We start from the raw sequence: 25,236 nt of genomic DNA, 5'->3' as shown, positions 1-25,236 counted from the left end.
TGCATGCCTGTAATCCCAGCTACTTGGGAGGCTGAGGCAGGAGAATTGCTTGAACCCAGGAGGCAGAGGTTGCAGTGATCCAAGATTGCGCCACTGCACTCCACTAGCCTGGTGATAGTGAGACTCTGTCTCAAAAAAAACCAAAAAACCAAGACCAAAAAAACCTACAAATAAAATTGACAAGAGAAATTAAAGAAGACCTAAATAAATAAATAAACAAACAAATGGAAAGAGATACTGTGTTTATGGGTTGGAAGCCTCAACATTGTTAAAATATCAATTCTCTTCAAACAGATCTACAGATTTAACACAATCCCAATCAAAATCTAGGATTTTAGAATTTAACTGATTCTAAAACTCACATAGAAATACCTTAGGACCTAGACTAGTCAAAATAACTTTGAAAAAGAACAAAGTTGGAGATGTAATGCTACCTGATTTCAAGCATCTCCTAGAGGGTGTGTTAAAACACAGGCTGTTGGGCTCACCCTCAGAATTTCCAAATCAGTATGGGCTTGAGAATGTGCATTTCTAATTAGTTTCCTGATGCTATGGCTGCTGCTGGCCTGGCTGCCACACTTAGAACTAGTAATCCAGACTAATTCACACTCAGCTAGAAACAAAATGTCAGATGCAAGAGATTCCCCTCAAAGGAATATATATACAGGTACCAAGTAAACTATGTTCATTAAGAAACAACGTGCTTTTCCCTCTTTTATTAGCTAAAGACATCCATAACTGTTAATCAGAGATTCTGATCAGCAAGAGAAAACAATCATGTCATTGCTGAGCTGGCATGATTCTAGCCTCCCCTCTTTGTTGAATGCACATTTTGGTTTCCACGAAACCTTGCAAGTCCTCTACGCAGGCCTTCCCTGTTCAGAATTCACCCTGAAAATGACACAGGGCTTTATACCAACCATCCCGTAACAGCAACATTAAGGAAACCACCTTGCCCCACTGAAACCTGTCAAATGTCCCCGATCCTCCCCATCTACTATCCCACCCAATACAGGGCTGCCACCCAGGTCTCACCGTCCAAGATGGCCCACTGATTGTCAATCTCTGTATGTTTCAGGTAGGAGTCTTCAATGGTGGGGTCATAGTCAGGCACAAAGATCTTTTGGAAAAACTGGATGGTGAGGGCACTTTTGCCCACGCCCCCATCCCCCACCACCACCAGCTTGTATGTGGGGAGGTTGTCACTGGGGACGGCGCTGGTTGCCATGTTTCTCGAAGGTCAGACCTGCGGAAGGAAGCAAGACATGTGGAATGAGACAGAGGGCTTTTTAACTTAGGGGAAGATATTCATGTGTCTTCCTCCTTTATAAAGTAATAAATACTCTCACTTATAAAGAGGTTTGAAAATGAAGAAATGCAAAAGAAAATAAAAGCATTACACCTGGTCTCACTACCCAGAGACAGTCACTGTTAAAGTGATTTATTCAACCATCATTTATTCAACACCAATTATGTGCCAGGCCCGGTGTTGAGGACACAGTACCACTGGTCTTGTTTAGCAAGTACAGCCAAAAGCCATGTCAAAGAAGCTTTTTGGCCACTAAACTCTACTTGTACAGGTTAACACGAGGGCAGTGGTCTGAGCAGGGCTGGCATGGAGGTTCGTCTTTCACATCCCCTCTTATTAACTGGGTGCTATGCTGAGAAGGATTTGAAGCTGTGTCTTAGCTTAGAAAGCGGGGCATGATAGCTTAGCACACCTGAGTTCTGGGATTCTGAGGCTCCTTCAAAGTTTCAGAGTTCTAGATTCTGGCTCCTTTCTCTCTGCTTCTTGCCCTGTATTATACACAAAGTCATGCTGGAATCTTACGGCTTCTGTTCAACCTCATTTTATTTGGGGAGGAGGCAGGTAGGAGCAGGTCGAAGTTTTGTTTTCATGCTGTTGAGGCCAGCTAAGGCAGTGGTTCTCAATCAGGGGAACTTTGCTCCCCGGGCATATCTGCAACTTCTAGAGATATTTTTTGTTGTTGTCAAAATGGAGTGGGTACCACTGGCATCTGTTCAGCAGAGGCCAGGGATCGTACAATGCACAGGGCAGTCCCCTCCAGTGAAGAATCAGCCATCCTAAAATGTCAATAGTGCTGAGGTTGAGGAACCCTGAGCTAAGGTGACCAGGAGGCAGCTGGAAGTGGGACCAGGACTCTAAAGAATAATGGGGCCTTAACAGAAGTGAAGAGTGACCTTTGTAAATAGTGTCCCAAAGTGACAAGGAGGAGAGGCAGGAGGGAGCCTCCTGGAGGTACTCAGAAGGAAAGGAAGGAAACCAGGATCTGTGGTCATGATGGAAGCGAAGAGTTTCCAGAAGGAGGCTGACAGCACCAAATGTTAAACATGGGTGCAGCTAGGGGGATCCCCTAAAGAAGAATTTGAGGTTGTAGTCAGGAACCTAAACTGCTAACTAACTGTGGACCCTGCCAGGAAGAAGCAATACCACCTCCTGTTGGGGCATTCCTGGGTGGCACAAAAATGGCCCCTGAATCGAGGGAGGGAAAGCTTGATCCTACTGCTGTGTAGAAGAAAAGAAAGAATCCCTGTGCAAGCTGGGAGGGAAAACAGCATGGTGTATGTGTGACCAGGAAACTGACGGTCTCACAGAGAGGAGGGTGGCAGCGTGGCCGGGAGGACAAAGAACTGGGTGCCCTGTGTGCTCCGCCACCACTTGGGAAGGCCACTGACCTCTCTGAGCCATAGTTTCCTTATCTATGAATTTAAAGGGCTGGATTAGATTACTTTTATAATTATTTCCAGCTCTAAAATAGTCTTCAGTTCCAGATTTTGACAGAAAGGGGGCTAAATACAAACGTGGGTTATGTGGCCACACTGATTTGCATGGGGCTGCAGGCAAGAGTCATTGCAGAACACTTTGTAGTTACTGAAGCCTGATGTTGACATTTAGGACTTCCCCAAAGTCTCAGGGAAGTACAAGCTTTGCTACACTGCAGTGAAAGTGCAAATCTGCCTAGGCTGTACTGAAAATACACTTGCATAAATACATTCATACCCTCTCCTGCAGCTCTACCCCATGTGAGAATTTCTTCTAAGGAGATAATCAGAAAAGTGAAGAAAGATGTTAAGAATGGGGGAAAATAGAAATAACTTAATGTTGGCGGAAAAAGTTAAAGAAAAAGTTTATTCATATAATGGAGTACTATGCAGTCATTTAAAAGGAAGATATTCAGTAACCTAGAAAAAGTGCATTGTTATGTATGAAAAAAGCCAGGCTGCAAACAGCTAGTAAGTACACCTGATCCACCTTCCACGAAGAGGCCCCCCATGAATCTGCGCAGTCAGGTGTGGATCCGGGCATTAAGAGGTTTAGCAGTTGGTTGTCTCTGAGGCACATTTCAGGGCATTTTCATTTTCTTAATGTTTCAGTTTTCTACAACAAGCATGCATTATATTTGTGTACTGGAAAAGTTTAACACTATTAAAATGCTCCCAGGAAAATAAAATGTTCAAGCCACCTGAAAATGTTTGATTTCCTCTCATACGAGTGGGGATCTCAGCTCTTTTGGGGCAGGATAGGACCAGGCACCGGCTGTGGCCCCGGGATCTGGTTCCAGCATCTTCCAACATGGGACAGGCTGAGGCTTCACTTAACTGAGCTCTTCCATGGCCAAATCCACGACGGTAAAGGCAGGCCAAGGAGAGAGGGCGGAGGGGAGTTGCAGGGTGACAGAAATGGGGAGGAAGGGGTGGCCCAGTGGCCTATCTCCTTTGCCCTGAGCGTGGGGTTCACTCCTCAATGCCCCTCAGCCACTGCCGCCCTGTCCTGGGCAATGGCGCTGGGCTGTGGGTGAAAGGTGTTTGCTGGTGTTTGGCTGGTTTTTGGTCTTTTTGAGACAGTCTCACTGTCACCCAGGCTGAAGTGCAGTGGTGCAATCCCAGCTCACTGCAGCCTCCGCCTCCCAAGTTCAAGAGATTCTCCTGCCTCAGCCTCCCGAGTAGTTGGGACTACAGGTGCCCACCACCCACGCCCGGCTAATTTTCTTGTATTTTCGGTTGAGATGGGTTTCACCATGTTGGCCAAGATGGTTTTGCTCTCCTGACCTTGTGATCCACCTGCCTCGGCCTCACAAAGTGCTGGGATTACAGGCATGAGCCACCACACCCAGTCGGTGTTTGGCTGTTTTTACAGCTTCCATTCTCTGCTGGCAGCGACATAACTAAAAAATACTAAGTGGGTGGGAAGGTATTGAAAAGGAAAACCATTTGTCTTTATTTTCTTCTCAAAAGAAAACAAGATAAGAAATACACTAGTAAATATGCTGGAGGACATGAATGAAGCTTTGAGTCGGCACTCAGACCACCCACAGCCGAATCACCTGGGGACTCCTTAAAAAATGCCCTCGGCTTGCCAAGGCAGTGGGCAGGAAATGGCCAGTGGGGGCCCCCTCCTTTTGACAGCACCCTGCTCTCAGAGGTTGAACCCTGAGAGACCACAGGGAGCCAAGCCAGGGTTCCCTTCTAATTTGGATGCAATGGAACAGGGCTAAACTACTCATTTCACACAAACATCAGACTGGGTCCCCTGTGAAAACCCTTTCTGTGCCCCTCAACGCTGAGGAGGAAAGTCCAGGCCCCCTCACAGGACAGTCAATGCCTGTCGCTGGCTGCCACTGCTGACCTCTCCAGCCACACACGTGCCGCAGCCCCTCACACTCTACTCTCACTCCCAACCAGCTCTGTGGTCTCCCAGTGTGCCCTGTGGTCACGCTGCAGCCTCTGCGCACACCTAAGACCCCCAGGAGAGCACATACTTCCTCATGGGTCAGCACTAGGCACTGCCTCCACCTGTGCTTTGAGCCCTAAAGTTCCTGCCACAGATGCCACAATGATGCCTAGAATTGTCTATGTGTTTACTGTGCACAAAAGGGCAGGGACAGCATCTTGTTCTTCTCTATATCCCAGAGCCTGGCATAGCACTGGCACACGGCAGACACTTACTGAATGAACTAGAGGTTCAACACGCATTTCTGAACAATGGTCAGACAACCTATGTACCACAGAGCTGGCTTCCCCATGGTAAAGCTAAGGGACAACTCTCTCAGCCAGGGCTTGGGACTGTCTCTCTCCTACTAAGAGATCAGACTAATGGCACAGACAGGGCCCTCTGGAATCGAGTGTGAGCCAGGAACAAAGAAGGGGTTTCCAAAGCTGGAGAATGAGTCCAGAGAACCCCCCAATTCCTAAAGGTGCTATCTCCTTTTGATAGGCCTGTTTCTCCAGCCCCTCAGAAAACACTGATCAAATGGTGTCTTTGCAGATGGGGAGGTCAAGATGCCAAGAACCATGAACCACACTCCTACAAAACAAGCTGGTCTCATGCGGTACAGAGAAAGATTTTTTAAAAACCACTCACAGGCTATGATGAAAGTCACCACAGAATGAAAAGCTGGTTGGTTGGTGGTTAAGGAGCAAACTGCTTACATTCACAACACACCTCTCCTTTCCAGCCTTCTCAACCAAAAAGCACCTCAGAGATCATTCCAGGATGTTGGGTCTTCACTTTGGGGGATGATGGGTGTGCCCTCTGGGGTGGGAAGGTGGTAGAAGGTAGACTTGGGGTTCTCCTTAAAATTTCCCCACTATTTTCAGTGCTGAATACTCTCCCACTGACCAGTTGAGTGACCTTGGGCAAATTACCTTCTATGGCCTCAGTATCTTATTAGTAAAGTGGGTTAGCTGGAGACTCATACTTTGCAGGATTGCTCTAAGCATGAAATAAAATGTATGAGACATGCCGAGCTCTGAGAAGATGCCCAAATGCTCGTTTTGTCACCTTGTTTACTTTGTTCCCAAGAAGAACACACACACATATACACACTCACACATACACACACACACACACACACACACACACATACACACTCTCATTCCCAGCCTCCTCTCGGCATGAGAAGCCTCACCACCATCTCTGCTCTGTTAACAGCCAGACAAAATAGGCCTGTGTGGGAACATCACCCACCATTTAGAGCATTGTTTCCATGGGAAATGGCTCCAAGGTTCCAGGCAGCCCCATCCACGCAGAAACCAACTTTGGGAATAGCAGCCACTTGGCCGTGGGGGTGGCTGAGCTGGTTCCCATGGCAACCACTGCTCCCAGGGCCCCGCCCAGGCCACAGGCTTCATGGCAACCCAAACCGTTGTTCATACTGGAAACTTCTGCCTAAAAGGCAATATCGCTTCCTCAATAATTTTAATAACGTGTGTACAAAAACCTCAGGCATCTGTAAATGGAAAAATAAGCTCTCTTGGCTGTTGTCTGCCTCTTGCTCCCTTTCTTCCCCCATGGGTAGAACCTTCGTGCATGGTTTGAAGTCGTTTCCCCGAATACCAGATTTACCTTGTCAAACAGATTGTAAGCTCCACGAGGACAAGAGCCACATCCTCTCATTCCTTTGCCCCTCACGGGGCCAGGCAGAGCCTAACACATGGGAAGCTCAGTCTCTACTCACACTGCCCTCATCACTTCCCCAGTGCCGCCTTCTACCCACACAGGCCTCCCTCGTGCTAAGAAGCAGGGGGTCACACCCATCCTTCTGAAAGGGGCCGGCTCATACCCCTGGGAAGTGGGTGGCTGGGTGGACTGATCACCCCAGTATAACCTTTTCACTCAGCAATCTTCAAAGTTAGCATGGGTGTGTCTAAGACCTCCCGGGAACAGTCTTGTGTAACAGCCCAATGGTTCTCAGTGGGACAGCTTGGGAGGTCAGGGACAGCCTGGGAGGTCAGACACAGCCTCAACTCCACAGCCAGGCAGCCGGAGTTCCACTGCGGCGTCCAATACAGACTCCCTGTGTGACCTGGGGCAAGTTTCTTAACTTCCTGGTGCCCAGTTTCCCCATCTATAAGACAAGAGAACAGGGCCCCCAGGAAGGTGTAAGGCCCCAGTGAGAAAATCTTGGAGGGTCCCTCAGCAAGGGCATATTTGCATCGATAAAGTAGTTGGGCCCCTGCTTTCCCTTCAACCTGGTAGGCTTCAGTGATTTAAACCATTTCCTTGCCCCATCCACAGCCCTAGAGAAGGGCATCCACACTGCAGAGGGCTTCGGGAGGACCTGATGTGGTGATAGACAGAAATGTCCAAGACAGCAGCAGGCCCCCACAGCCCCCAAAAAATGGCAAAATGGCAGGGCTCGGTGGTTCTTATCCCTCATGAAATTTGCCTCTTCTCCTCAGGTTTCCAGGTTCTAGCGCTTCTATGGAGCTTGTTGCCCAAAACAATAGCCTAAAACCACCGCACCCATTGTTCTAAGTGAGCAGCACATGTTAAATGAATGGCTTCAGCTACAGATGCTGCCAAGAGGTCCACAGGCTCCCTGGCCTCTCCATGCACCCCACCCCACCCAGCATCACTTCTAAAGCAGTGTCCTATGTGCTGGCCAGGAAAAATGGTGCCCAGAAGGAGTTGCATAGCAGCAAGAACGCCCACCCTTAGTGGACAACTGCTGTGGACTGGTTAGACGCCAAAGGTCATGTTACAGCGGTCATGCCACACTGCCTCCAATTCTTTTGCCAATTCATTTTGCTGCATCACACGGCTTTTCTTTTCTCAGGGTAGTGTCTTCATGATTCACTCTCCTACAGGGCACTCTTCATCACTGTTGCTGCCTCCCTTGGCCCTGACCTTGGGACCATAGATTCTCAGAGGCTGGGCCAGGGCCAATCCAGAGGCTCTCCCAAAGATGCTGCCAATTTTATTGAAGGTTTGGTATTTACTGTTTTTTGCTTCTGTATTTCTATACTAATTATTTCAAAGAGTCCCCCTAACCCCATCAATTGAATTGCAAGTATTTTAGGTAAATCAGGTTAGAGAGAAGGACATATCCATTATTAATGGGGCTCTTAGGAAAGTGAATGGACTTTCACTCACATTGAGCTGAATTAGACCTGGGAAGCTAATCTCATCTCTATGATGTCTGGGTGTGCCCAACCCAGGGGGATGAGGACACGCTGTGGGGAGTGACCCAACCCATGTGGAGGAAATGGCTCTGCATTCCAGGAGCTGCCCTTCCCTTCTGCACAATTCCCAGAAATGGGCAGCTTCACCAGAGCGCTGACCTGCAGGCTGTGCGTAAATGGCACGTGACCCCACAGGGGTCTAGGCCACTTGGCATCCCTTAAGCTTCACTCTCCACTCCCTGAGACTTTGCTTCAGCCCCTTGTTTCATATCTTTGCTAAGCCAAGTGTGGCACTGTCATTGGGCCTCTCAGCTCCTCTAGAAAGCCACCAGTGCTTTTTAGCTCTCTCCATTATTAAGCCCTAACCACCCACCCAACCATGTATGTGATTTCATGCCATAAACAGCAAGTCTCGATGGCAAGTAGGTGGCATGGGTGCTGCTCCTTCCCATTCCCAGAGCCATGGCAGACAACACTGATGGCTCACGGTCCCCTTCCTTGTCAACACAGTACTCTTGGCAGCAGAACACACAGACTGCTCCAGAGACAAAGTCTGTCTGCTGCCCCAGATCTAACCTACTACCCTTCTGGTTCCCTCCAAAACATCCCACTTAGTGGCCATCCTTTTCCATGGGAAGGGCTCAGGGCCTTTAGGGGTAGCCTGCCTGGTGATCTCTGGAGATCTCTATTACCCAAGTCTTCTGTTAATCTACCAATCCCTGCTTTTCTTCTAATCTCCTCTGCCAGGATCACACCTGGACTGCTGTCAGCAGAGCAGAAATGATCAGATAGAAGTCCAGAGATCCAAGCAAAGGCCAAGGTTGAAGTAAGTCAGGGAGGGACACGTTGTTGGGCTTACTCATGACCCCTAAGTACCACATGCTTCCACAGTTCCACATGGCAACTGTCAATACCTGGGTCTTTCCCACCAGTGTACGGGCACCTCCCAAACAGGACTTAGGGCGTAGCCATCTGTGACCCAGCACGATGAGCCTCAGTAGGTGTGCAGAAACCACCTGCCACGACAATTGTAATTACAACAGTCATCATGTTAAAAGCAATAGGAACATTTAAGGTAAACAATGTGTCAGATGCTGTTGGAAGATTTTAATTCTCACGACAACCCTACAGGGTACAGCTTCCCATTATTCGCATTTCACAGTTGAAGAAACTGAGACACAGAGTAGTAAAATAACGTTTTGAAGGTCACCAAGCTAGAAAGAGGCAGTGTCGGGATCTGAAACCACACAGTGTAGTTCCAGAGCCACTGTCAGCCTGTGGTGCTAGGCATCCTCTGCTGGCTAGGGGCTGGTGAGTATGTGTGTGCAGTCAGGCCAGGGCAGAGGCAGCTGATCCAGGAGTGCTGGAAAGAGGTCAGGACTGAGCTGCAAGGTGGTGTCAGAGTAGGATACACCCCCAAGGTCAGACTGTTGCCCATGTGGGTGAAACAGCTGGGCAGGTCAGAGCTTCAGAGGCAACCAGCGCAAATACTAGTTATCAAAACTAGACACTTCCCACCCCAGCACCCCAGATCCAGGCTGGGACACCTTGCTGAGCAGGGCATAGATCTGGTACCAGCAGGTAGCCCTCAGCCCTGAGGACCTCTGCCCTGAGGACCAGCGAGGAAGCTGGGGGCACCAAGCTGCTGTGAAAGCCTTATTTTCTAGCTCCTTCTAGCACCTCTGTTTGGGACCCTATCCCCTATATGGGTCCCTGCCCCAGCCTCAGCCCATCTCCCTGTGGTCCTACACTAGAGCTGTTCCCTGCCCAGCTCAGGACTGGCCGCTCAATTGGAACTCCTTGCCAAGGAGCTTGAGCTATGCAGACAGCCTGCAACCCTAGGCAAGTTACTTTCTATACCTTGGTTTTCTTTTCTATAAAAGTAGGGACAGTGGCAGCATCTGCCTCATGGTGGCTGTGAAAAGCTGCATTTATTTGCGTGGCCCAGTATCTGGCACAAAGTGACTGTTCAACAGACATCAAGTTGTTACCATCATCAACATCCTTCTTTGAAATCCATCCCAAGTCCCTCCTCCTGTTTCTCTAAAGCCTTTCTTGAGTACCTTGAGCACCCTGCAAACTGGCAGGTTCCACAGGTGACAGTTCAACACAGCTCAGCCTCCTACCGCGCCCTCCTCGGAAGGCTAGCAGGCCAATCTGTGTGTGGGGCTCAGCTCCCCGACTCTGCCTAGGAGGGCCGCAGGCATGTCTCAGCTGGCCACTGAATCACTACAGCGATGTCCCAGGAAAGCGAGCCCTTGGAGGCTTGTTGAATGAACAGTGGATGAAAGGTAAGCTCCTCAGATGCCTTCTTTTGCATTTCTCCAGTATTCAGGCGTTGCTTGTTCACCAAAGAGAATGTGGAAGATATCAAACTGCCAGCAAGTTCAGCATGAAACAAAGTTTCTCCCTCTGGTTTCGAAATCCGGAAGAGCTCTCCATCACAAAACCTAGCCACCCGCTCTGGGTACCCTGTAGTTTGGTGGGGTATATACTCTAACAGATCACATGACATGAGAAAGGTCACGGTGTTACCTGAGCCCAGAAAAGAATGAACAGGAGTAAACTGGGAGAGGAGCCAGTGTTGGCCACCCTCCTCTCAAGACACACACTCGCTCAGGCTCCGCAGGATCACACACATCCAGTCAATGCTCCCAGAGCACCTCCTGTGTGCTTGGTCCTGGGAACTGGAGATACCAAAATAAATGAGCCTGAGCCCAGCCCCAGACCATGGGGCACGCAGTGTGTATTCTGTGGGGGAGGCAGGCAGAGGATTATGGTACACTGGGTAAGTAATGCAGGAGCATAGGAGTGGGGGGCATCTGGGGGTGCTGCGGAAGGCTTCCTGGTAGAAGTGACGCAGAACGGGATCTTAAAGGCCAAGTAGATATTAGCCAGGTGAACAGTAAGGATGGCCAGGCACGGTGGCTCATGCCTGTAATCCCAGCACTTTGGAAGGCCGAGGCGGGTGAATCATGAGGTCAGGTGTTCGAGACCAGCCTGGCCAAGATGATGAAACCCCATCTCTAATAAAAATACAAAAATTAGCCAGGCGTGGTGGCTACTCAAAAGGCTGAGGAAGGAGAATCGCTTGAACCAGGGAGGCGGGAGAATCACTTGAACCGGGGAGGCGGAGGTTGCAGTGGGCCGAGATCACGCCACTGCGCTCTAGCCTGGGCAACAGAGCAAGGCTCCGTCTCAAAAAAAAAGAACAAAAAACAGTAAGGACAAGCGTGTCCCAGGTAAAGAATAGAAGCGACAAAAGTATAATGCATGGCGGCATGAAAAGCCAAGGAGACGCTCGGTACTGCAGGCAACGTGATATGACTGGAATGTGGAGTGTATATGTGTGCATGGCAGGGGTAATGGGTATGGGGGGGTAAGAGTGGCAGGGGAGGGGGTTACTGTTGGCTCCCTGGAAACGGGATCTTCATTTTTGCATCCCTATACCACGCACAGTGCCTGGCACACAGTAGCTGCTTAATAAGCACTGCATGATGAAGAAACAAGTGCCCAAGGCTGCAGGGCTAGGCAGGGGAGGGCGCTGGGCATGATGGGCCTCACATGTGCTGGAGGCCCCCGGACCCTGCCCTAGCCCCAAGTCCACACAGAAGTACCACGTAGGCTTGCTGGATGGCTGCCTAACCAAACAGGGCCCCTGCAACTCTTTTTGATGACTACACTGAAGTTCACCAGCAGAAAAAGCCCAAGAGAGAGTGGATGAATTACATAGGACAAACTCCAAGTGTTCCAGAATCTCAGAGGAGGGGAAGGGGATGAGAAAGGGGATGGGAATAGGGTAAGGGAGGAACAGGTAACCCAGGTTCAGCCACAAAGGCCTGAGGCAGAAAGCTGTGGGGGAGGGTTATTATCCCCATTTTACCAAGGGGAGAGAGGCATTCTACCAAAGGCACAGGCTAGTGAAAAGAGAATCTGGGATTTGGCACCTAGGCCTGGCAAGGTGCAAAATGAAAACACTGTCCCACTCACCCCCAGGCTTGTCCACCGAGCCTGGTGGGTCTCAGCGGCTTTCAGAATGAGGAGTTGGTAAGGGCCTCAGTGTCTAAGAGGTCACAGAACCTTCAGAACAGTATTCCCTGCTGGCATCCCTGGCTCACAGGAATGCCTGCTACTTGGCCACCTGGCCTCTGGGGTCCTACCCCAGTCCCCCACAGTGCCCCCTGCCCAGCAACCAACAACAGGGAGGGCGGGAAAGAACTCAGTCCAGGGGTGAGGGCAGGGCATGAGTTCTGTGAGGGCAGAGCTGCATCAAGCTCACAACTTCCTGGAGTGGCAGCTGAGGAAAGAGAGTAGGAAGTGGTTTTATTTTTCAGTCCTTGTTCTCAGTCCCTGGGGGTCTATTAATATTTTCCTAGCGCCAGGGCAGTCTCACCCGCAGTGAAAGAGGAGGACTTCTGCAGCCTTCCATAGGAATCTGAGCGCAATTGGGAACGTCACGCTGGTGGTCACCCAACCAGGGAAGGCCAGCCTCTGCACACTCTGGGGTTCCCCAGACTGAGGGCCCTCGGCCTCCTCAGAGCCTGGCAGGCTGCTGTTCTCCCAGCCCCGACTCTGACTCCACTTTGCCCTCTGCTCACAGAGCCCCGCACCTCCTCACTGCTCTGCTCCGCTGCTCAGGCTCAACCCTGCACAAACTGGATTCAGCCAGCACTTCCCTCACATGCCCAGGGGTGGGCCCCTTTGCCCACCTCTCTGCCCCAAACTCTCTTCCTCTTTCTCCCCTGGCAGTGCGAACAGCCCTTTACCCACATCCCAGGCCAAGGCCTAGCAAGGCTGCCCACTGCTGTGCCCATGTCTGCCCCCAGCCTGAGCCCCTACTACCAGCGTTGTCCCACCCACCACTCCGGCATTATCACTCCCCAACAAACCCGAGCACAGAGTCTCCTGGAATGCCATCCGTGGGTGCCTGAAGCTCTCCCCACTGACCACAACATTCCAGGCCTTTCTTGAGCTGCCCAAGCGCCCCCTTCCGCTCGCTCAGCCTCTGCTCTGCTGATTCTTGGTCTGGTGTCCTCAAGGACAGGGATGGTACCCAAGTGTCAGGTCCCATCCCCCAGAAGCCATTCCTTCCTCTAGGCCCTCTTCTACCCCCCAAGGTCTGAGCCACCTCGCCTCCATCTATGGAACGCCAGCCCCGTGGCAGGTGGCAGCACAAGTGCTCAGCCGCCATTATTCCATGTGATGACTCAAGACACTTCACCAAGAGGCATTGTTTAGCCCCTTCATGAACTGTGAAGGTCTGAGAGGCTCTGTGGTTTCTCCAAGGCCATCTCTCTGACCACAAAGCTCGGCATGCCCCTCCTCATCCGCCCGCAAATCTAGGAGCTGGGTGTTCTTCATGGTCACATTCCTCTGCTACAGTGGGACAGTGGACGGAGGGCCAGGCCTTGTCTTCTTTTTCTCTGGGCACCCCAGAGCCCTGGCACACCTTTCTGCTCAGAGACACTCCAACGTATCTGCTGTCTGCATTTCCAAATGCAGGAGTGATACTGGCAGCTGGCTGGGAGTCTGGCTTGGGTAGATAGCAGGGCAGAGGTGATGTGGGCACCATGCCATAGGCCACACAAGACCCAGAGGACTGCAGTGGCAGGCCTCGTGAAGGACATACCATGAGAGGAGTCCCACTGGACACCCGTGGGCACCAGCCCAGCAGGAGGAGTGCTGACGAGGGGTCCTTCCTTGCTGTCCAAATTCCCAAAGCACTGAGCCCTCACCAGCACCCAGGGTGTGGTCCCCTGACTGGCCCTGCCTTCTGAGCTGGGGATGCCACACCCGGCCCCCACAGCACATCTAAGCTTGTTCCTTAACTCCTTAGCTGTTCCAGCCCAGAGCTGCTCATCTCATGGAATCATGGTGTTCCACCAGTCCCCTCTGGTATGCCCAGGAGAAGGGCAGGGTGGCGAAAGAGAGGGAAGGGAAGGCCCGGATCCCATGGCCAGGCATCCCTCTGCATCTTACAGTCCCCTGCCTGAGAGATGGATGCTTCCTGACTGATCCCCCATCTCAACTGCTTTGCCCTGCAGTAGCAGCAAGAAGGAATCAAGAACCAAACGGACATCCCAAAGTCACATGCCAGCAGAGGCTGTGTCAGTAAGTGATAGAAGTGGGTAGGTACAGGCAACAGGGAGCAGTGGGGCCTGTGCAAACAGATGACTGACACCCCGCTCCAGCTGACTGCTGCAACATAATATCTGCAATGAGCTTGCCACATAGTCTAAATTTTTAAATTAGCCAGCAATCTGAGTCTATGCAAAAACTCAGATTTCTGGCTCTTCTATTATTTTAAATACTGGCCACTAATGAAAAAGTTTTACACATTGTATAACCCAAATAAATCAACACTCTGTACCCATTCTTCTTGAGCACACACACATCTGAGTTGTACGGCCGTTCCAAGGCAGACAACTCTTCGCACTGCCTTGGCTTGGCCTGGCTTTGGTGCGAGGAGGTGTGAGATCAAAGGAAATGATCTCACTGAAGAGAGCAGCCGCAGGGGTTACTTGGCCTGCAGGAGATGGGCCAGCCTGGCATTCTTCAGGGACAGGCACACAGCCCACCCCAGGAGTGTGCCAGAGCCCAGAGAGGTGGAGGCCAAAAAGGCACACTCAAAAAACGCCGCTGCTTCGCTTTGTTTTCATTACTTATATTTAAGATGTTAGACACCATTAATGAAGAATGTGAAAATGTTTATGTTGACCAAAAATGAGAAAGACATAGGGTCTAGGTTCTTCCTTGAGGTGGGGAGAGGCGATTCAATCTCCATTTTTAAAGAGTAACCAGACTGCAGAGAGACGGACTGAAGCCAAATAAAAGGGAAACTTCCTGAAAACGAGGCAGGCATGGCAATGAGTGTGGGATTTTCCTCTGCAAAGGTCTGTGAAGCAGACGCGGAGGAAGGAGGACTAGCCACCTAGCTTTGGAGTGGTGAACCAGGCTGGAGGTGGGTGTGATGGCTTCTCAGGGACCCTTCCAATTCCAGGGTTTTAAGCCCACTTAGCAGAAGGCTACTTTTCACATCTCCCTCCCCAAGCCCTAAATGACTGCTGCATTTTTTCTCCTCAGTATCCAGCCTGCTGCTCCATTCCTGCGGGGCAAGGCCTGTCCAAAGGTCGGTATTAGCTGGGGGGTTGAGGGAAGCTTCCCACCCCTCTGCTTTCTACATATAGCACTTTTATAAAAAGTCATGAATCAAAGCCCCTCTGCTAGCTGTATAACCTTGGCCTAATGAAAAACTTCTCTGTGCAAAACTATTGTTGGTGGGTGGTAGCAGCCACCAGCTGGAGGTGGAACCAGGCTGGGCTCTGTGGCCAGGGATGGTCATTATAATGACCATTTATTAAGCCCTGACCACATGCTAAGCACCTTACATACACTTCCCTGACCCCCACTGCACCCCAGACTATATGAGATTACTATCAGGGTCTCCCAAAGCACCCAGCTGTCTGCCTTGACAGCATCTTGTATGCTGGCACTTAACTGCTTAGTTAGTTGTTTACAAGATGTAAACATGTAATGCATCTTCCCCACTAGACCGTCGCCTCCATGTGGGCAGGGCCCACCCTCTGTTCTCCTCACTGTATCTCCAGTGCCCAGCACATATCTGGCACAGAGGAAGTACTCAATAAATACTGTTAATCTACATCATCTCCAGTCCTTATGTTACAAAATGTTCTAACAGGAAAGGGAAAAAATTAACACCTGGCTTTGCCCTGATCAAGTTAGGAGAGGACTGACTTGATCTGGCTAGTAATAATGATAGCTTAATAATCCCAGCGTTTCTGCTGGTTCTTACTGTAGGCAAAGGTAGAGGTCTAGAGTGTCTAATTCTTTCTTAGATGAGTTATTTAAAGGCATATATATATATATATATATATATTTTTTTTTTTTTTTTTTTTTTTTTTTTGAGACGGAGTCTCGCTCTGTCACCCAGGCTGGAGTGCAGTGGCACGATCTCGGCTCACTGCAACCTCCGCCTCCCGGGTTCAAGCGATTCTCCTGCCTCAGCCTCCCAAGTAGCTGGGATTACAGGCGCCTGCCACCACGCCTGGCTAATTTTTGTATTTTTTTAGTAGAGACTGGGTTTCACCATGTTGGCCAGGCTGGTTTCGAACTCCTGACCTCAAGTGATCCACCCACCTCAGCCTCCCAAAGTGTTGGGATTACAGGTGTGAGCCACCATGCCCAGGCCCCTTCACATCTGACAAGGGCAGCCCACAGTCTAGACTAAGACAGATTGTAATCTTTGTTCTGCAATCAAAAGTAATGAAAATTTGGAGTTTTCAGAAGGTCTGGGGAAAAGTGTCCAGGAAAGTTGGCCCCTAGAAAATAGCAGAAAACTAGGTTTGAGGAGACAGTCACAGAGACAGTCTCCAAGGGTGTGATGAAGAAGGGAAGGATGTCTGACATTCATTTTTAACTTCTGCCCTGATCTGGGCTGCAGAAAAGCCCCTTTCTTAAAAGCCCTTGGTGAATGCCTGTTATATACAATAATAGTGGCTTAGCAGACGAAGAAGCCAACCTTACTGTATGCACATGGGGCAAAGGGGAGTGGAGGCCAGGCGGCCAGTGGGCATGGCCCATACCCTGAAATCTTCAGAAATACTGCAAATTAGGAGGGTTTTCATCAATACTTGGGCAATTTTTAAAGAAAATAAATGATACCCTCAGAGAATTTCTATGAGGAGAAGATCCTTTGGAAGAATTAAGAAATACTGGGGGATGCAGCTCTCCATTTCCACATGTCAGGTGAGAGCCCGACCCAGTATGACTGGACTAGAGAAGAAAGGCCAGAGTGTGGCTGGGACGTCCTCCCATTACAGACATGGAAGAGGAGGCTACAGAGGCGGAGAGTCACACAGACAAGTGGTGGGGCAGAAATTGGAGCAGAGGGTTCCTTCAGGAAGGGAGGACTGAAAGTCCCTGAGTCCCCAGGCTGCCAATTCTGCAGCCCAGCTGGGTGGCCTCAGACCCCTCCCTGCCTGAACACCAGGCACTGCCAGAGGCCCCGCCTGGGGCAAGAGCGGCCCCACTTTCTCCTTCCACACAAAGGGGCTCTCCCAGTCCTGCCATCTTTCCTATTTACCCACCCCAACCCTAAATAGAAAAAGTTCTTGTTAAATGCTCTATTAGAATGGTTATGTTGTTGAAGTGCCAAGTGACCTGCTCCTCCTGCTCCCCGCTTTCCATCCCTCCAGCCATCCCCAGTTGGGAGTCCAGAAATAAAACAAAGGCTTTGTTTCTTTATTTTGATTTCCTCCTAAAATCTCAAACATGCAGGAAACACCCACCCAGCCCCAGATTAGTGGATCAGGCAGCTGTCCACTGCGGGGGGGTGGGATGGGGTCAGTGAGTGGGGGTGGATGGGAAGGCTGTGATGCCAGCTGGCCTTAATTGCTGGGGAGTGCCAGGGCACCTGGCCTCTCCTGGGCTGGACTTCCTCAGCGGGAGTGTGAGACAGACTAGGACTTCCAGCTCTGCCCCAGGAACCTCAACCTGAGGAATGTGGGTGGGGAGGGAAGACTAAGGAGGCATAGCTCATAGACGTTTTTAAAAATATATGCCCCCAAGGCTTTGGGACAGTGATCCCACCCTCCTTCCATCATCTCTGGTTATAATAAAGCAGACATTGAAAGAAGACCATGATAGACTGGTGAGAGCGGTGTTGGCCAAGAAAGACGGCTTTGCCTGTCTCCTCCTTGAGCCTCCATTTCCAATGGAGTGAAAATATAAAGAGATAAATTTGTGGGTTATCTAAAAAGGGAGAATTTTCAAGAAGGCATGTTGAAATTCTAAAGGATTAGGAAAAAAAAGCTAAACTGAACTAAAATTAATTTTGCTTTTGAAATGAATACATAACGCTTTTGAGGGGCAAAAATCTGTCGCCAACACCCCCCATAAATGGTCAGCTCCTAAAGGGGTAGGGGAGTCTCCTGAATCCACTATACTCCAGAGATCTCCCCACAGATCCACATGCCCACAAATACTTTTACATTTAATCTGTGTACTTGGTATACTAGGGCCAGCCTAATATACAGTATGCCAAGTAGTTTCTTTTTAAACCCAAACTTGTCTTTAAAAAGGTATGCCTGTAAGTATAACACATATGTGGATTTCCATATAATCACATAGGCAGTGGTTGTAGAATATGTTCAACTGCCTTCACTGGTACGGCTTCTACTGCAAGATAAGCCCCAGTAAAGCAGGGCCTTCTGAGGTCTCTCAGCACCCAGCCTTTGCTGGGTTTTGCAGCATCTCCATCAGAATGAGGGAAAAGGATCTGGTGGTGCTATTCTTTTTTATTTTTATTTTTTGAGACAGTCTCTGTGTCGCCAGGCTGAAGCACAGTGGTGCAATCTCGGCTCACTGCAACCTCCGCCTCCTGGGTTCAAGCGATTCTCCTGCCTCGGCCTCTGGAGGAGCTCAGACTACAGATGCCCGCCACCACGCCCAGCTAAGTTTTATATTTTTAGTAGAGACGGGGTTTCACCATGTTGGCCAGGTTGGTCTCGAGCTCCTGACCACAAGTGATCCTCCTGCCTCAGTCTCCCAAAGTGTTGAAATTACAGGCATGAGCCACTGCATCCAGCCTGGTGGTGTTATTCCTTAAGGGCAACTCAGGGAAGGAAAATGTTTCCAGACATTCTCAGCACTTAATGAAGAGGACTTGGGGTCCCCCACGGGTCCCCACTTTCTGTTATGAAACCAGATGAAATCTTGGTCTCCAATAGGAACTGACAAGAATCTGCCCTGGATAAGGAAGCCTTTCCAGAAATTTTTGAATCTTTCTGCACAGCTTTAAAAAGCAGTGCTTTACTCACTGTTCTAACTCATGGCAAACTACATGCAAACAGGATAACATCAGGCGTCAGCTCAGGAGTCAGTCGGTGGGTGGAAAGGAGAAGGCTGCAAACAGTTGGGTGAGAAGCTGCGTCTGTCGTCATGGACAGCTTCTATCTGCAGCTGCAGGGCTGGCTCTGCCGCCTTGCTCCTGCTTGGCAGAGAGAAGGACCCAGTACCCGGTACCTGTTTTTTTCTGTGAAAGCTGCAGGAAGGGAAAACTGTGAAGTTATGGATTAGAAAGTAAGCCATCATACTTTAGTTTCCTTCTCTTAAAGTAATCCTATACTTTAGAATATAAAATGTATTTTGTGTCCAGGTGTGGGGGCTCATGCCTATAATCCAGCACTTTGGGAGGTTGAGGTGGGAGGATCGCTTGAGGCCAGGAGTTCGAGATGAGCCTGAACAACAAAGGGAGATCCCATCTCTACAAAAACAATTTTAAAAAATGAGATGGGCACGGTGGCACACACCTATAGTCTCAGCTACTCAGGAGGCTGAGGCAGGAGGATGGCTTGAGCCCAGGAGTTCGAGGCTGTGATAAGCTATGATTGCTCCACTGCACTCCAACCTAAGGAACAGAGTGAGACCTCACTGCTAACAACAACAACGAAAAGTATTTTATCATTGTCATATAATTATAAAAAGAGAATTATGTTTTCTCTTTCTTCCAAATATACAAACCTACCATTAATGACTAAACCATGCTCTGCAGCCTGGCTAAACCCACAACAGTCAAGGCAGGTGTTTGTGAGGGTAGATGAACTTCTCTGAAAAAGGTCACAGCCAAAAAAACACACACTCTCCCCAGAGTGGCTTCTCCCCAGTGTGGTCAGAAGCAGCAAAAGGCTCTTCAGTCAACAACTTCCAGGGAGGCCCACTGGCATCAACTGAGGACATGAAGCCCCCAGAGAGAATCAATACAGGAAAACTCAGGAGCAAGACTCCCAAAAGCCCATTGCAGGCTGAGGATGGGCCCAAACCAGCCAGGGCAAAGGATGAGCGGTCTGGCTTTAAGTCCAGCCCTACTGTGAAAAGGATCAAGTACAGACAAAATGGTCACATCTGTTCATTTTGGGTAACAGGTACATGGTAATCCTTTACGTTTTCCTTTTTCAAAATTAAAAAAATAAAGTACACAAATGATTTAGGGGTTCATTTGTGACTTGAGATTAGTATCAGTCAGGGAAGACTCCTGCCAGCTAGGCACCCACTGCCTCTCTTGCCAGCCAGCGTCTTCTGCACCTCCGCTGCCTCACCGCATCGTTGTGCACAGGCTGCTCCATCCCCGCTCCTCATGAGGCCTTTACCCACCGCACTGATTATGTAGAGCCACACCTCCATGGGATAGGTCCCCTAAGCACCAGGAGAGAAGGGATCATGACATTTTTGGTCATCCACTGCTGGGAACAGCACGGTCTAACAGAAGGAGCGTGCGCTTCAGGAAGAGACAGACCACGGTCAGATTCCTTCCTGACTCTGCTTCTCTCAGGTTATGACTGCAGGTGACCTACTTAACCTCCTTGAGCCTCGGCTTCCACATCTATAAAAGGTTAACTGCATCGTCTCAAAAAAAAAAAAAAAAAAGGTTAACTGCATCTAACAAAATCGCTGTGAGGCTTAGAGATAGCGAATATAAAGTATATATTACAGGGTCCAGCCCACAAGTCTTTGCTGAATGAAAGATGGATGGAGAGATGGATCAATTAATGGATGGGTGGGTGGCTGGAAGGATGGAGGGAAGAAAGGACAGACATACAGAGGGGCTGTTTTTAAACCACGACATTTGAAGAGCAGTTGAAGGAAGTAAAGCTGCTCATGCTGGAGAAAAGCAGGACTGTCAAAGGTTCATGTGGGACAGGTTAAGGAAGAAGGGAAAGAACTTCCCAAGAATGAGAGAATCCCCAAAAGCAGTGGACTGATTCAAAGGGTAGCAAACATTGTGTCTCTAGAAGGGTCCCCCTAATGGGCTGTCACCCCTAATGGGCTATCAAGGAGGGAAGGACTCCCCTTGTTGAAAGTTTCTCAGCCTTTCCTCAAGGGCTCACTTTCCCATTTGGGCCATATTTGTCTACTATTGCACTGTAGCTAGCTTAATCTGAAAACCACCATACTTTAAAATTTTTTATCATGTTTTTTTACTTAAAATACTTCTTTAGCCTTAATCTGAGCAAAATATCCATTTAAAAAAACCCCAGTTTGTTGTGATGCCTGTATTTGCATAATACATGGAAATAAACCAGTATATAACTATCAAAATGACAGATCATCTTCCTCGCCACTATGAGAAATGTGCTCTACGGGGTGTGACTTGACTTAATACACTCAGGGGGCTCCTTCTGGGTCTAGGATTCTGTCCTCTGAAGGTTGCTTGAATCCTGGTAATGCTCTTCATTCTTCTGGCCCTTTCTGGCCTCCCAAGCGTATTTTCATGTGTATATTTTATCTAATCCCTATGACAACACTGAGGGCTGGGCAGAGAAGTCACAGATGGAGCCTGGGCCCAGGCAGCACAGGACCCAAACATGGCCCTATAGATGGTCACAGAGGCCAGAACCAGAGCTCCCAACTCTCCACCCACCCTCCTTTGTTTGGCCATTACAAGCTGCACAGCCAAATTCATTCTTGGTGCTCTCCAAAATCTTACTAGCAATACAACCCATATGTAAATCATATTGTTTTATCCATCAAGGTAGCCTGATGCCAGGACTATACCCCTCTGAGACTCAGAAAATCACCTCAGCCATGATGACCCACATTGTCATGCAGCGGGCCCCACCTCGTGAAGTTACCAAGAATATGAAGGACAATGATAGGGACATTAAGAAGCAAAATACAAAAAATACATTTTTATATGTAATATATAGCCAAAAAATCAAATGATATGAATTGGGATAGAATATAACAAATATTTTTTAATATAACAACAAGAAAAAGAAGCAAAATACACATTGCTGCTTCACGACTCCTACAAGAGGAAGGCCTGCAGAAAGCTGTCTGAGATCATGCTGGCCAGCTTAATGGCCCTAGGGGCTCAGTGTTGGGAGCCAGGACAAGGAGGGCCAAGGTGGAGTCTCTGGGAATAGGTAGAACCAACTGCATCACACACGTAGCGGGAATGCTACCTAGAGAACAACAGGTGGTGCACCATTGAAAGTGTGGCAACTGCAACGTGGTCTCCACCTCAGCCTGAACCTCATCACCCCTGCTGAAGCACGAGGCAGCACCAGCACTGCCCTCTTGGTCAGACCCACCGACTGACTGCACAGACTTCAACTCACAGGCTAGGCAATGAGAACTGTCCCACTTTGTTTGTACTCTTGGCCCCCATCTCTGCCCTCTCAGACTGCACTGGAGCGGCATGCTGACTTGGCTGCACAATGGGCTTACAGAATAGGTCTGCCATGAACATTAGAGAAGTCACGTGCCTTTAGACCAGAGACGGCTAAGCTGGGATCCGGGGCTGGTTTTCAGAGATCCATGAATCCCCTGAATTATATGTCCAGCTTTGTACATCAACGTTCCCCGGGCTTCTCATCAGCATATTAAAAAGACTATGACTCAAGAAGACAAAAGCTATTACCCTGAACTCCAGACCCTCAGTCTTTGTGGCTACCTGTCCCATGCAGGAACTGCTGGAAATGGTACTGATATCCCATTCCTGTGTACAGAGACCTTACAAGAGCAGAGAGCATCTTGGGGAGATCTGAGCTCTGCTTAATCTTACTGTTATTTGGGTTTTGTTACTTGTTGCCAAAAGCATCCCCACTGATTCAGTACTACAGGGCTCAGAGGCACGATCTAAGACTTATCAGGGCTGGCAGGGACTCAGAGTCCAGCAACAAAATTCCTTTTAAAGCTTGAATTCTCTGCTCAGTCCCTAGACAATAGGTACTTGCCAGGTGTCCCAGGTCTCAGGGAACTCCTCCAGCTCCTTTCTTTTTCCCATCTCCAGATAAAGGTGACTGTACCTTCTATGTCTGCCCAGGGCCTGGCAGGTACAGAGCCTCTGGAACTCAATGCACATCCTCTGGACACTTGAGAACATTCCAGCATTGCACAAAAATGCATTCCCATTCAGTTCACATGAGTATGCTTGTACAAACTACACAACGCTCATGAGCAGCTATGTTTTTCAATTGCTTTCAGGGAGACACACTCTGTTTGGGGGCATTTCATTGGCAGAACAGATTACAATGATTAAATCAGATGTGAAATATATTATGGAAGCCACATTTCCTGAGAACTCACTAGATCCAGGAGGCTGGTCAACATGTGATTCTGACTGAGGTTAGGACCAGTCATCCCAGGAGCCTAATTTATCAGAGGCCAATAGTCACTCCTTGTTCCAGGTGGTCACTAGAGCTCAGGAACCAAACCGACCCCAAGGGTAACTGACTTGTCACTTTTTTTTTCTTTTTTTGAGATAGAGTCTTGCTCTGTCACCCAGGCTGGAGTGCAGTGGCATGATCATGGCTCACTGCAACCTCTGCCTTCTGGGCTTAAGCAATCCTCCTGCCTCAGCCTCCCGAGTAGTTAAGACTACAGGCGCATGCCCCCACGCCCAGCTAATTTTTGTAGAGACAGAGTTTTACCATGTTGCCCTGGCTGGACTTGTCACTTTATAAGTAGCTCAGACGAACTGAGTGTGAAATACCAGTGGCTAGAGCTAATAATAACATAAAAAAACCTGTCACAAAATGTCTTATGTAGGTGAAAAGAGAGGTGTAAATTAGCAACTGTCTTATAAGGAGCGAAGCTGACAGCCCTGGAGACAATCACTTGCCTCACCAGAGGGCCTTGAGTACCGCCTACCCTCTCCCCCGCACCGACTCCCCCCAACTTTAGGAAATGCCGAGGTCACATCTGGGGGGTCAGTTTCCACCAGAGCACGAGGCTTGCCCAACACCTCCCTCCCCAGAGGCTGGCAGACCTCAAAAACCCCAGAGCATGAAAGCCCCATGCCTCCCACACTGGCAGAAAAAGGACAAATTACACCATAAACTACACAGAGAAGCTAACTGGCGGCTGGGCAGTGTGAACAGACCTAAGGGTGAAAACCATTGCCCGAAACATTTTCAGCCCCAGTCAGCAGGGACATGTGATTTACAGGAAATTAGGAGGTTTACAAAATGTTAGCAGCTCAAGTTTCTTCCCCAGGAAAAGAAGCAGGAGAAGCTCTAAGAACTGTATCCGAGAAAGTGCTTTGTTCACTGCTAAGCTTCTGACACGAGTCAGTTATTAATACCCACAGCTCACTGCCTCACACTTCAACCCACCAATGAATGTCTATAGTGAATAATTATAAAACAATATATTACAAAACTCTAACACAGGCTGCACCAGAGCCTTCCCAAGCCCAGACAGCCACGTGGCCAAAAGCATGGACTTAAGATATCATCTTGGGCAAGCTGTTCGCTCTTTTTCACCCCAGTTCCCTCATCCTTTATAATAAACAAAATCTTTCTGGAGGTGTCTTGTCAAATGATGAGCACATCCACTTCAAGTGCCGGTCTTTGTAAGTCCTGTTGGTTGTTTTTACAGTGGAGTTTCAGAGCTCTTAAAGTCATATCTCCATCTTACTCCTGCTGCCAGACAAACCTCTGAAGCCACGATTCCGAGCCGTGTCAGCCACCCTCTCTGGTCAGGTCCAGGACAGAGTGAGTCCTGGAGGAGCAAGGCCAGGGAGGTTCCATACCATCACGGGCCACTGGGGAGTAGGGGCAATGGCAGAGCTCTATGATCAAGGCCCCAGTGGCCTTGACGGACTTTGTTCACCTCTCCAGACTCCGCTTTGCCCCAGGCCAGAACAGACCTCAGCTCTAGCCAGAGTCTAACTGGGTGTCCTGTGTCCATGCTGCGGTCAGACATCATCTCCTCTAGGGGGCCTTCTCTCACCTCCCACTCTGGAGTAGGGACCCTCAGGGGCTCCCACAACCCCTGGGCTTACCGGATCTCAGCACTTACCACACTGGCTTGTCACTTTGTGCTCTTGCCTTCCCCGCAGGGCAGGACTGGCACCGTGTCTGATGCCCCAGCCAGGTTAGTTCAATGCATGAGCCCAGGCCCTAGTTGTGACCACAGCTCCAGCTCCCCAAACCTCCGGGAGCAGTGAAGGGTTGTTTATGAAGCAGTCTGCGTTTTATTATTCAGATGAATTTGTCAACTCCCTGGCGGATCCCTCCCCTCTTTAACGCCATCTTAAGGCGAGGGGGAGGGGGTAGATAAAGAGCCCCCCGCCCACTCCCCCGCCCCTTCATGCCACCCATCTACCCACCGGGTTCTCGCCCAGGCAGCCAAGGAACCCAAGTGTGATTACCATGAAAGGGTCTCTTTGAGCGGCGCGCAGGCCCTCCCCACTGGGGTCTTGGTCGTGGCCGATTTCCCGAACGCACACCGTTACGCGGGAGCCCGCGATGGGGGCAAAACGCCACGCACAGCCGGTCCCAGGGC

The 25,236-nt window shown here is 49.5% G+C and overlaps 1 protein-coding gene across 2 annotated transcripts in view; it reads right to left on the bottom strand.

Annotated features, from left to right (window-relative positions):
* Positions 1–25,230, bottom strand: part of MRAS (muscle RAS oncogene homolog) — a 57,083-nt gene extending 31,853 nt beyond the window's left edge. Inside the window, exons 1-2 of one of the 2 annotated variants that reach the window (XM_011981826.1) lie at positions 24,751–24,998; positions 1,036–1,246 (exon numbers count right to left, since the gene is read on the bottom strand). In XM_011981826.1, the coding sequence (XP_011837216.1) occupies positions 1,036–1,228 (193 nt within the window). In that variant the 5' untranslated portion in view covers positions 1,229–1,246; positions 24,751–24,998. Of the gene's footprint in view, positions 1–1,035; positions 1,247–24,750; positions 24,999–25,102 lie in introns of those variants that run through there. The other variant, XM_011981836.1, reaches the window with a different exon arrangement.
* Positions 25,231–25,236: the final 6 nt, after the last annotated feature.

The sequence above is a fragment of the Mandrillus leucophaeus genome, unplaced genomic scaffold, assembly GCF_000951045.1.
Source record: "Mandrillus leucophaeus isolate KB7577 unplaced genomic scaffold, Mleu.le_1.0 Scaffold1050, whole genome shotgun sequence".
Taxonomy (NCBI): domain Eukaryota; kingdom Metazoa; phylum Chordata; class Mammalia; order Primates; family Cercopithecidae; genus Mandrillus; species Mandrillus leucophaeus.
This window is presented reverse-complemented; position numbering and strand designations above follow the sequence as displayed.